This window comes from Callithrix jacchus, chromosome 6 (assembly GCF_049354715.1).
Source record: "Callithrix jacchus isolate 240 chromosome 6, calJac240_pri, whole genome shotgun sequence".
In the NCBI taxonomy this organism is placed as follows: Eukaryota; Metazoa; Chordata; class Mammalia; order Primates; family Cebidae; genus Callithrix; species Callithrix jacchus.
This window is the reverse complement of record NC_133507.1, coordinates 121,521,540-121,533,658: the sequence shown is the minus strand read 5'-3', so window position 1 is coordinate 121,533,658 and position 12,119 is coordinate 121,521,540. Positions and strand designations below refer to the sequence as shown.

The 12,119-nt window shown below is 42.0% G+C and overlaps 1 protein-coding gene across 1 annotated transcript in view; it reads right to left on the bottom strand.

Moving 5' to 3' along the window:
- Positions 1 to 11,872, bottom strand: part of AOX1 (aldehyde oxidase 1) — a gene marked incomplete in the record, with an annotated part of 92,023 nt that extends 80,151 nt beyond the window's left edge. The window contains 3 exon segments of the mRNA NM_001308444.1: positions 2,617 to 2,713; positions 4,768 to 4,825; positions 11,828 to 11,872. Of these exon segments, the coding sequence (NP_001295373.1) occupies positions 2,617 to 2,713; positions 4,768 to 4,825; positions 11,828 to 11,872 (200 nt within the window).
- Positions 11,873 to 12,119: the final 247 nt, after the last annotated feature.

Below are 12,119 nucleotides of genomic sequence, written 5' to 3'. Positions count from 1 at the left end.
AGTATTCAAGCTTAAAAATCAAGAGAGACTCAAGCAATGAGAAACACGATTTTTGTCAAAAAATGATAAACATTTTTAATATTTGTAACATCTATTAGTAGCAATGGTTTGGGAAAATGAGACTCATACTGCTTGTGAGAATGGAAACTGAGTTCTCCCTAAGAACTGCTGAGAGACATTTCACAGGAAGACAAAAACAAACCTTTAAAATGCACACTCTCTTTTACACACTGCAATTCTACCTCTGTGGATACATCATAAGGAAATAATCACAGACATAAACATATCCGTAGGAGTGTTCATTGATGCATTGCTCATACCAGTAAAAACTAAAAATAATCTAAGTTAACAGTATTTGGAGGTTGGTTTTGGTACACCCAAAAGATGGAACATACATGGCCATGAATGAATTTATTGTTATGAATAAATATTAACGAGAAATTAACAAAATATACAGGCTTTTAAACAGTATGTACAGTATGCTTTAATATGTATATACACAAAAGAAAGATTCAAATGATATTACTCATTTATAAATAAGTGCAAATGTTTATTGAGTGCCTCCTATGTGCCAGGCAGAGTTCTACATGCTAAAATTCACTGGTGAACAAGATAGATAAAATCTCTGCCCTTGTAGAGTGCATATTCTAGTTGAAGGAAGTTAGCACATATGTATATGGACAATACCCACATATAAACATATTAACTGAAATGTTGAGAAGTGCTATGAATACATTAACATAGGCTAACACAATGGAGAGTTGTAAAGGTGAGATGGAGCACAGCTATTTAGTAGGTGATTAGGGAGGATTGAGAATGTAACTTTATAAAATCTGAATGATTTGAAGGGGCCAGACATGGAAGGCAGTGGGACAAAACACACTCAGGCCCTGAGGCAAGAATAAGTGTGGGATGTTTAAGTACAGAAAGAGGGATTTAAAAAAAAGTCTGGTGAGGCAGGAACATAGTGAATGCAAGGGGAGTGGTGTTACTAAGGGTTAGAGACCAGGTAGGTAATGGTAAGGCTTGAAAGTAAAGGCACGGAGTTTAAATACTGGTTCAAAGACAAGCGAGCTTTCAGTTTAGATGTAGAAAGTTGTAAGAGACTGTCACTGTCACTCTAAAAACCAAACTAAACCATATATGGAACATAACCACATATTTTTAAAACTCATCAGATGCAGAGTACATAGAGAAACTTTATGAGTAAAACTTAATAAATGAGCTAAACTCTGTTATGTGACAACCCCTTCATAAGAGAGAAGATACAACTGCTCTCATCCCTGAGTTAAAGTTATTCTCTTCCTGAAATTGAAGGAGGAAGAGGAACCTGCCTTAAACAGGAATAAGGAGAAACCAGACCAACTTTCAATAAACCTTGGATGGTTTCATGTGGGCTGATAACAACAGATGGAAATACAAAGCTGGACTGCATTATTTCCAGTCTCTTCCCTACCAGAGATCACTTAGTGCTGGGAGTAGTTCCCCAAAAATAGGCAGGGAAGGAGAGCTAAAATAAGCTCTTCAGGCATACTGGCCCTTAAACAAAGAAGGCTGGGGGAGAGATGGGATACCTGAGAGAAAACCCTATGTACTCATACTTCACAGAGTATAGAGTATTCACCACTCTCTACAGGCTAAAGACAGAGCAGCATGGCTGCCAGAGATTTCCCAAAGTATGGAAGGTGAGATAGGCAAGAAAAGAGAAATCCCCAGTGAACTTAAAAGCTGACAGCTAGGCTGTAAAGCAGGGAGGAATGTCTCAGAGTTCAGATAGCAGGTGGTTTGGTTGTGGAACACAGGCAGATAACTGAAACCTCACCAGTGCTCAGATCCTTAGCCTTCAACTGAGATCTGTGAAACGATGTAAAATGTTCTAACATAAGCATAATTGGAGTCCCAGAAGAACAGAGGGAAGAGTATGTGGCACAGAGTAAATATTTGAAGAGATAATGCTTGAGAAGTTTCCAGAGACATCAACACACAGATCCAAGAAACTTGGCAAACCTGAAGAAGGATAAATACCAAACATAAACAGATGTTAAACATAATGGGAAGCCATTGGTAGCTTTTATGTAGGAGAATGACTTGATCTGATGATAATTAAAGTAGACACTCTGGCTGCTGTATGGAGAATGCACTAGATGGGAACAAGGAGATAAGTTAGGAACTGGAAGAGTAATATATGAATGTGATGATGGCATTATTCTCCACTGCAATTTCAGCCTAGCCTTTCCTGACCAGACAGGGAGTCAGGCAGCCATTCAGCTTTTGACAGGGGATTTTTGTTTTTCTTAGACAAGGTTTTGCTATGTTGCCAAGGCTGGACACAAACTCAAGCAATACTCCTGACAGCCTCTCAAGTAGCTAGAAATGCATGCCACTGTGCCTGGCTTTGATGGAGAATTCTTTGACCATATGTTATCCTCACTGATAACATTTCTCTTCCAATACTTTCATATTCCTGGGATCACGTCTTTGTTGTTCATCATTGCACCCCTAGTGTCCAGTTCTTTTCACATGGTAGGTACTCAATATATAGTTATAAAATGAAGGAATATAACAAAGTTCAAAATTATAAAAACTCAACCATATCTGGAGTTTGCTACACGGTACCTTATTCTCTTGGTGATGGGATTATATCGTGATATCATCACTGTACATGCACCACAGCCTCCTCCTCCACAGCCATACTTGGTTCCTGTGAGTCGGACTGGAAGAGGCATAGTTAAAGATCACATGTGTTACATAATTCTTTCTAGAATAGCCCTGCCAATAGGAGACAGCAACATAAAAAACTCTTAAATGTACAGTTAAGTTCAATATTCATCAAATGATGTGTGTATGTCTTACTATTATAATATAGCAGCTATATTATATAATCTTGTAAATTCTTGATTTTTTGTGTATGGTATATCTTGTATCCTCCCTTTGAAAACAATTGGACCTCAGGTTGCCAAAAATAGGGCTGAACTGAAAAAAAAAAGAGTCCATATATGGAAGGGCTTGAGTTTTTGAAGGTATGAATACATTGCACATTTATTCTCAACCTTATCTCTATCTTTAATGACACAAAGCAAAATGTCAAATTGTAGATAATTCTTGGAATATTTGTATCATGTTAGCCATGTTTGTGTATTTCTCTGTCTTTCAGTGGCAGATACTGCCATCTGTTCCCTAATATCTGTTCTCTCATTATTCCTTAGAAATAGAAACCCTGATTTTTAGCTACACACGGGGCTTCCCAGAGTAAAAAATATACTTTCCCAGCCTCCTCTGTAGCTAGGTGGGGTCAATAACATTGCTGGCTAATAGGATGTAATTATAAGTGTTGTTTACAACTTCCAGGAGAAGAGTGTTCTCAAAAGGAGAGAGGTACTTCTTTGCTCATTACTTCTTCCTATTTGCTGGAATTCAGATACTAGGGCTGGGCCTCCATTAGTCATCTCTGACTGTGGGGAGAAAGCTGCACACTGAGGAAGGTGCTGCTTGGTTCCTCAATGCTGTGACACTGCTTTACCAGCCCTGATCCTCCTATTTGTGGGCTTTCCTTATGTGAGTGTGATAGCCATGTAAACACACCTCATAGACCTCCCTCCAACATGGAGGGTAACTGATCAAGAGATCCTGTTGCTGCACTTTGATACTGATCACTCTGGTTTTCTTTAAGGCCATGCCTCCCATGGACTGCTCTTTAACAATGGCTTAGTGCCAGGGAGAGATGTGAAGTCCTTGTCAACCATCCCAGTGGTTCTGAAGAATATGCTTCACACAAACCAGCAGTCTAGGGACCTTCCACTCAATCTTACCTCCAGGGTCAGACTTGCATGGTGATCAAATGGCTCCCTAAGCCTGCTCTGACTCCCTCCCTACTTCCTTTCCCACAGGCACTTCTAATAAAATCCTGGCACATTTAATCCCATTTTTGGCGTCCACAATCCTGAAGAATCTGAACTAACACAGTGAAAAAGAAAGAAAACTTCTACCTTCTATCCTGTTTACCATGAGGTGGGATTTTCTGTCACTCATGGTGAACCAAACTTTAAATATTCCACATAGGTATTGTGGATAATCAGGAAGTAATGTTCATTGTTTTTTATGTCTAAATATCTTGACTGACTTTAATGAGCATGTTTCAGAAACATATTCATGTGTCTAAAAAATAATTACTGATGATTTGGAGTTGTGTACTCTTTTGGTAATTTTACCCTTTCCAGGGGAAAAATGTACACACCCCATTGAAACATAATTTTGCATATAATTCAGTAGTGTCTACTACCCTCTGGTAGCCTCCTGGAGTTCATGCTAAAAATCCATTCCCTAGATGGCTTTTATTTAGAAAGTTTTTCTAGGATAACACTTTCAGGTTTAGTTTTTCCATTTTTCTTTTACTTTCATTTTAGGTGACTTCTGTGCTCTCTTTTTCTACTGGGCATAATAATTAGTTATTAAGGACAGAATATAAATATTGTGACTCTTAGTTCTAAAGGATGCTTAATTAGGTCCTTTTTAAAGTTTCCATTGCTAGTTTCTCTATTTTATACAGAGACTAGAAAAAAATTGGTTCTTCTGACAGACAAATTTGTGCACTGCCTATAAAACTAAACGATAGGGCTTTCTCAAAGATGGGCATAAAACCATAATAGTAGAGAATATGTCTCAGTGTCTATAAATGTATGTTTGAAATATCATTTAATAAGGAAATATCATTTAACGAGTCATACAAATACACACATGCATATACACTCAAAGTAAAGAAAAGGATACGCTTCTTCCTCAGATAAGGCAACAGCATTGTCTCAGGATCAACATTTTTTTCTGTCACCTATACCAAAGAGAATATAAGAGTTACCCACGCAAAGTTGAGAGAGCTGATATGAAATTCACATTGGCAGGATCACACCAATTTGAAGGAAATTCATGTTAATTAGCTATTCTGCTCATATATTCAAGTAGATTTCAGCTTTATGGAACACCTGTGATATAGGAACCACTTCTCTTAGGTGTAATCTTGAGCCCCACCACGATCATGCTACTGTCCTTGGTCTTGAATCATCGCCATTCTCTGAGGCATTTGTTGTTTCCACTAACAGGGACACTAGCTCCTGTCCAGTTTTTTTTCTAGAAAGTCTAAAGCAAGTGAGAGTAAAGATATTAGTAGAACAGTTCAGACTAGAGAGATAGAGAGAGGGGTGGATGAAATAAGAAAGGAAAGGAGGGAGGAGAATTGCTGGAATAGCATAGCCTCTGAGAAACGGACATAGTTAATTTTTAAAATACTTGTTTATCTTGTTCAAATAATTCTGGTTTCCAGTAAAAGACAACCAGCCATGGCTCCAATCAAATAAACACAGAGGAAGATAAAATATGTATACTAAGAGATGCAAAGCTGCACAGCAAAGACACGCTTAGGCAAGTTCATGGGAGCAGCCTGGCAGCAAAGCAGTGGAACAGCAGGCTGTCTTTTCCCAAGGATGACGTAAAAATGTCATGATTGTGTTTTCCAAAGTGATTGTTTTCTATTTTTCTCACTAAAAATTTGACACTTCTTTTAGATTCACGGAACACATAGAAGCATGACTTGCTTTGCCATTCCAGAAGCTGAACTTGTCTTTCACCATATTATAGTAATTTTCCCTTCTGGGAAGTAGGTGAGAAGTGGACAAATGCTTATTCTAGGGCTGCTGCCTCATCTTCAATCTAAGAGGCCATATGCCATGCAAGGTGAGGGCTATGCCAATTGCCAAGGTCAGATCCATGCCCTAGAGGAGTCTGCAACATAGAAAGATTGGGGTGTGTGTGTGTGAAAAGAAAAAATATGGAGTACCTCTTAGGTATCTTCAACTTAATTGGCTCCCAAATGTAACTCTTTATTTTCCAAACTTACTTACTACTCACTTCTTTTCCCTAACCCGTTTAATGGCTTCAGCATCTGCTAGGTCATCTAAGCTGGGAGAAAAAAAAAAAAAAGCTATTTTCAATTTTTTTTTTTTCTTTTCCAATCCACCACAATCAGTGTCACCGAGTTCTTCCACTTGGGCTTCCAATGATACTCTAGACTCCTTTCTCTTCCACTGTCACTACCCATGAGCCCATATCAACTATTGTCTGAATGATTATTAAGACCTGCCTAACAGGTCTCCCTGCCTCCACTCTTGATATTGCAATATCGTCCTCTAAACCACGACCAGAGTGACTGCTGTAAAACTCAAGCCTGATTATCTCATGTATATGCCTAAATTTAACGTGGCTCCTGGCTGCCAAACTGCCATGCTGGGAATTCCTGAATCATGGGGATGCTTGTTAAAATGAAACCTCTATGGTATCAGGAGTTCTAGTAGAGGGAACCAGAAAATGTACTTTTTAAATAGGTACACTGAGTGGATCTTAGGTGAATTAATAGCCAACCATTTCCAGAATATAAGAAGAAACTTGAATTCAGGCTTCATGGATGAAGTGGCTAGTCACAAGGGTGCATGGACTTTTTTTTTTTTTTGCATGCAGTGGAGATAAAGGTGCTACTGTCCTTGGTTCTGAATTATCTCTGTTCTGAAAATCCTTCCTCACTTCTTGGCAGAATTTTGTATGTCATTCTCCACCCTGCTCAAATGTTCTCTATGGAGAGTGTTGCCACATAAAATACCCTTCCCCATCTCCAAGTAACCACCCTCCTCTTTGTTCCCATGGCTGATGTCTTCACCTCTTCTTTTATGACATTTTTTACACTATATCATAATTATTTGTGTATGTACAAGACTATCTTGATCCTGAGAGAAGCCATCTTCTGCTATTCTTATGTCAAACACTGAGCTTGGTGGTAGGGATATATCAGAGGATGTAATAAATGTTAATTAAATGAATAACTAGAACATGATATGTATGATTTGGTATGAGATACCAAGAAGGAATAATTTCTCACAGACTTGGGCATCTGAACAGATGATAAAAAAGAAAAACCCAGAAGTTATTGATGGCAGAAACTATAAGTTGTCTATCCTGGCATGCATTCTTCTTTCCTTCCTTCCTGCCACTTGGAATAGGGATGAAATGGCTATAACCCCAGAGGTCATCTTAGACCATGAGGCAACATGCTAATGGCAGCAGAGAAAAAAAAAAAGAGAAGAAACCTGGGTCTCAGATAACACCATAAAACTTCTGGCCCAGCCTTACAATGTCTGTTCCTAGATATGATGGTAAACCATAGAAGCCCAGTTTGAATAGATGGACAGAGTCTGGATAGCCGAGTTAGTACCTAGTTAATAGAGAATAACATTTTAGGCTTGAGGAATATTTCTATATTTGAGGAAGGAATTCATGGAAGAAGGTCAGGCTTGATTGGGTATTTGTTCCAGGAAATATTTCAAGGGATTGGAATCTGGCTCAAAGTCCCACTGGTTTGAAATTTGTTTTTGTTGTTTTGATGTAGTGGGTGTTTGTATTTGGAGGAAGTGGGGGCAGGGATCTAGCATGCATCTTGTCCTGGCAGCTCTGGGAATGAAACAGGGAGGTTAGAACTCAGATAGAGACTAGGATGTATAGTGGGGCTGGGTAACAGTTACTCTGGTTGACTCTGGATTGGAAAGATGTTGCCAGTTCACAGGTCAGGGTCATTGCGTGTACTCATCTCAGCATAGCCTTGAATGTTGCAAGGGTGGAATCTGTCCCTCTGTATCACTGCCAGCCCTTTTTAACCCAATGTAACCAAGTCCAAGTTTACATTGTACTCGGTTAAGACATCGGTTTCCTCTGTGTACTGCCAGTGACTAGTGCCTGAGGAGGCCCTGCCAGATCCAAGACAGAGTTGGAAAGAGAAAGGAAGAGAGAGATAAGAGGGGAGAGAGTAGAAAATAAGGAAGAGGTAGAAGTGCATGTGAAAGGACAAGACTGAGAGGTAGAAGAAGAGGAAAGAAAGGGGTGCATGCTATGAGACGCAGTTAGTGGAAAAGAACAATAATCCACAACAGTCTCAGAGGAGAGAAAGAGGCCTCAGGAGACAGCCATAGGACACATCTTCCTGAGCTTTAGATTGCTTTAAAATTCATTTTGCTTGTTACTTCTTTCTGCCTAAGCTGCCTCCATCTTCTCCTCTTTTCTCTGAATCATTACAGCCATTCCAGAAGCCCAGAAATTTCCTCTCTCGGCCTTGTAAACCAAGAACCTTAGAGAATGCTAGCCAATAAACAGCTCTTTTCAGATTCCCACACCAACACCAAAAGTGTACATTTATTGCACAAATAATGCAAGATGACTGCTAAGAAGCAGTCATCTTGACACTTCCAAGCAGGTTCTAGCTCTACTAATGAAGCAGATAATTTTCTAGTCCAGATAGTAACAATTGTTTCCACATATCAAGTGTTTACTGTGTACATGCACCTTGCTAACCACTTTCCATGCCACTTAATAACCCTCAATTTCAGGGGAAAAGGTTCTGTTATCAGCTCCATTTTGCAAAGGAGAAAACGGAAGCTCAGCGATATTAAGTACCTTGCCTGAGGCCCCAGAGCTGCCAAGTGGCAGAGCAGATACCACAGGATTCAAACCCATGCCTGACTAGTCCCAAGGCCCATACCTTTGATTTCCATACCTCATTGCCTCATGAAATAATATGCTTCAGTTCCTAAGTTGAGGTTGGAATGTGGCATCTATGGCATAATTTATTCACAGGCTCTTGTTCCCTAAAACTCCATGTTAAATGGGTCATCTGTTCTTCTGGGGGCCCTGGTAGAGTGAATAAGATTACAGAAATCTCTCTCTGTAATACCATCTGCCTGATGACAACTTTTGGTGACCTGAGAAAATTTAGCACAAAGCAGAATAAAAGCCAATCATGATACCTACTGTCTCCTAAGTGGCTTCACTTCTAAGCTTTTTCGAAGGTGCGTTTTTAATTCCAGAGATTGCATTTGAAATCAAAAGCCCTATTCTATGGTAGGTTTTCTCTCTCACACTCTTCTCAACAGTCCCGTACTCTCTGAAACCAACAAGTTCATGCTAGGCTGGGTACAGTGGCTCACACTTGTAATCCTAGCACTTTGGGAGGCCAAGGCAGGCAGATCACCTGAGGTCAGGAGTTTGAGACCAGCCTGGCCAACATGGTGAAACCCCATCTCTACTAAAAATACAAAAATTAGCCAGTTGTGGTGGCTCAAGCCTGTAGTCCCAGCCACTCAGGAGGCTAAGGCATAAGAATAGCTTGAACCCAGGAGGTGGAGGTTGCAGTGAGCTGAGATCATGCCACTGCACTTCAGCCTGGGTAACAGTGAGACTCGATATCAAAAAAAAAAAAAAAAAAAAAGAAAGAAAGAAAGAAAAAAGTTTATTGTAGTTCTTCCCATGTAAGTAATCAGGCTTGTTTACCAGTACTAAAGCACACATCTAACAGAATTTAGAAGGGAGGAAAAGGAAAGGGAAAGGTTAACAATTTCTTTGATGGGTAATTGCAAAAACAGAATCAATATCTCCATAGTATACTTTACAAATAACCACAGGACATTTGGTCCATAGACAGAGTGAGCCCATAGATAAGAACTAGCTTACCTAATTTAAAAAATCAATAGACCACAAATTGTTCTTGGCCATGGATGTTAAAAATCCCAATATTTGTTTGGAAGTAGGGGAAGGAGAAGCAAGGAGATGTTAGACTCAAAACCCATTTCCTCATTTAACACAAACCCTTACCATCACCTATACAGCCCTAGTAATGTGGACCCTGGCCATGTTGCCAACTCCACCAACCTACCTCTGAGCACACAGAAATCCTTCCACCTCAGGACCTTTGCACCTGCCATGCCCACCCTGGATGCTCTTTCCCCAGATGTTTGCATGGCTTGCTCCTCACTGCATCCCAGTCACTGCTCAAATGCCACCCTTCCAGAAAGCCCAAAACATCCATCCCATCTAAGTATCCTGCACATTTTCTGTCCCCCTGCTGTGCTTTATTTTTTATATTAGCACTTCTCACTTCCTGACATTACACAATTCCATATTTATATTCTTGCTATCCCCCCAGCACAATTTAAACTCCATGCACGCAGGGACTTATTTCTGTGCTCTGCTGTATCTCATAAGCCTGGAACACTGCCTGATATATGGTAGGCCCTTAACAAATAAATGGATTGAATGCTCATGATCACTCTCTATGAAGTAAGTAGCACATTCTCTTAACAGAGGAACTGAGCCTCTGGGAGGTTAGGTTTTCTCAATTAGAATTAGAACTGGAATTGAAGACTTGTTTGAACAACAAAGCCAGTGCTCTGTTTACTCTACCATTCCATTATGCAGAAGAAGAAAAAACAACATAATGTCAATCACCTCACTCCATTGTCATATTTCACCCTCACAGCAGTCGTGTGAGGGGGTCCTAATGACCGCCCCCTACAGATCAGGACAAACAAGTTAGCTCATTTTGTCCAATATGGAACCCAGGCGGCAGGGGCAAAGTTTTTGAGGGGCCCAATGTACAATTTGGGGGATCCTCTTTAAGAAACATAATACAAAACCACAAATGAAATTAGGCTGAGGGCCTTAGAGCAGGCCTCACAACTAGGGTCTGATGCTTCACCCTGTTTAGCTTCCAGGGGAGGCAGCTCTTGCTGGTCAGGAAAAGTGTTGTGGCTGCCCTTAGCCAGAGGCAGGGGCCACAGGTGGCTCTGAATGAACCAGCACCAACACGAGCACCAGGGAAAGCAGGTGCCACTGGTCTTGCTTGGTTAGCTCTGTTTATTTTGTTTTTAAGAGACAGGATCTTGCTCTTTTGTTCAGGCTAGAGTGCAGTGGTGTGATCACAGCTCACTAACCTGGAACGCTTAGACTCAAGTGATCCCCCCGCCTTCAGAAGTAGCTGGGACTACAGTCGTCCACCACCACACCTGGTTATTTTTTATTTTTTGTAGATAGCGTTTTGCCATGTTGCCCAGGCTAAACTCGAATTCCTGGGCTCAAGCAATCCTTCTACCTCGGTCTCCCAAAGTGCTGATTTCAGGCATAAGCCACACTCTTAGGGAAGCTCCTTAACCTTCCTGCCTCAGTTCCCTCCTTCAAAGTGGTGTCATTAAAACTGGGACAACATTAAGAGTGAGCAGAGTTGATGCTCACATTCAGGGGGATGTCTTGAGAGATGCGCACGGGGCTTTGCTGCCCCCAAACATCGGACACTGCCTGGAACTGTCCCTTGGGTTGCCAGAGTGAGCCCAGCTTCTGAGGGGACAGAGCCCAACCCAGCAGTGGATCCTGTGAGGACCTTGGAGCCCCGAGAGCCTGACTTGTGTTCAGCTCCGCCAGGAACTAGCTGTGACTTTGGAAAGTGACGATTTCTTCATCTGAGAAACAATGGTTTGAATGTATTAGTCTCTGCCGTCCTGTCCCGACTCTAAGTTGCTCTCTGCGCTTCCAAACGCACCCGGCGAGCTGAGGCTCAGCCATCTCCGTAGGCTGCTCTCAAAAGTACTGGGGGACGTTCCCGTTATCGGCTGGAATTGAGGGAGGGAAGGTTTGGGAGTGCTGACCTTGATGGGCAAGAATACTTTTTTCCTGTTTAGGGAGGGCGTGTGGTTGGTAATCAGGCTGTGAACCTCACAAGGAGAGGAAAGGGGAACATGAGGAAGGTGGGGCCCAAAGATCCAGAGCAGTCCCTGAAAACGCAGCCTTCACCTGCCCGGGAGGCAGGGGTGAGAACACGAAGGCAAAGCCGCTGTTAAAGGAGAAAGCCAGGTCCGTGCCTGAGTGCCTTAAGCGGCAGGCACGAAAGGATGGGACGAACGGCAGGGGATCCTCTCTGCCTCGACCCGGGCTGCGGGTCTGGTCGCAGAGGCAGCCCGCAGGCGCTCACCTTGCGGCCGTTAACGTAGAAGAGCAGCTCCGGCGTCCGGTCCATGGTGGCCGCCGCGCGAGTCCGAGAGTCCGGAGCTAGAGATGGAGGCGGCTCTGGGAAGTCGCGGGCAACTGGGACCGGGCAGCACCGACCCGCCGAGTGGGGCGGGGCTTACTGGAGGCCAACTCACCCACCCCGACCGAGAAACCCTTGATAAAGATCCAACGTTCCTGAGCTCTTTGCCAGGAAAACTCTTCCCAGGGACAACAGCACGTGTGTGGGCGTCACTGGCGCTCTCTGTGTTGGCGGA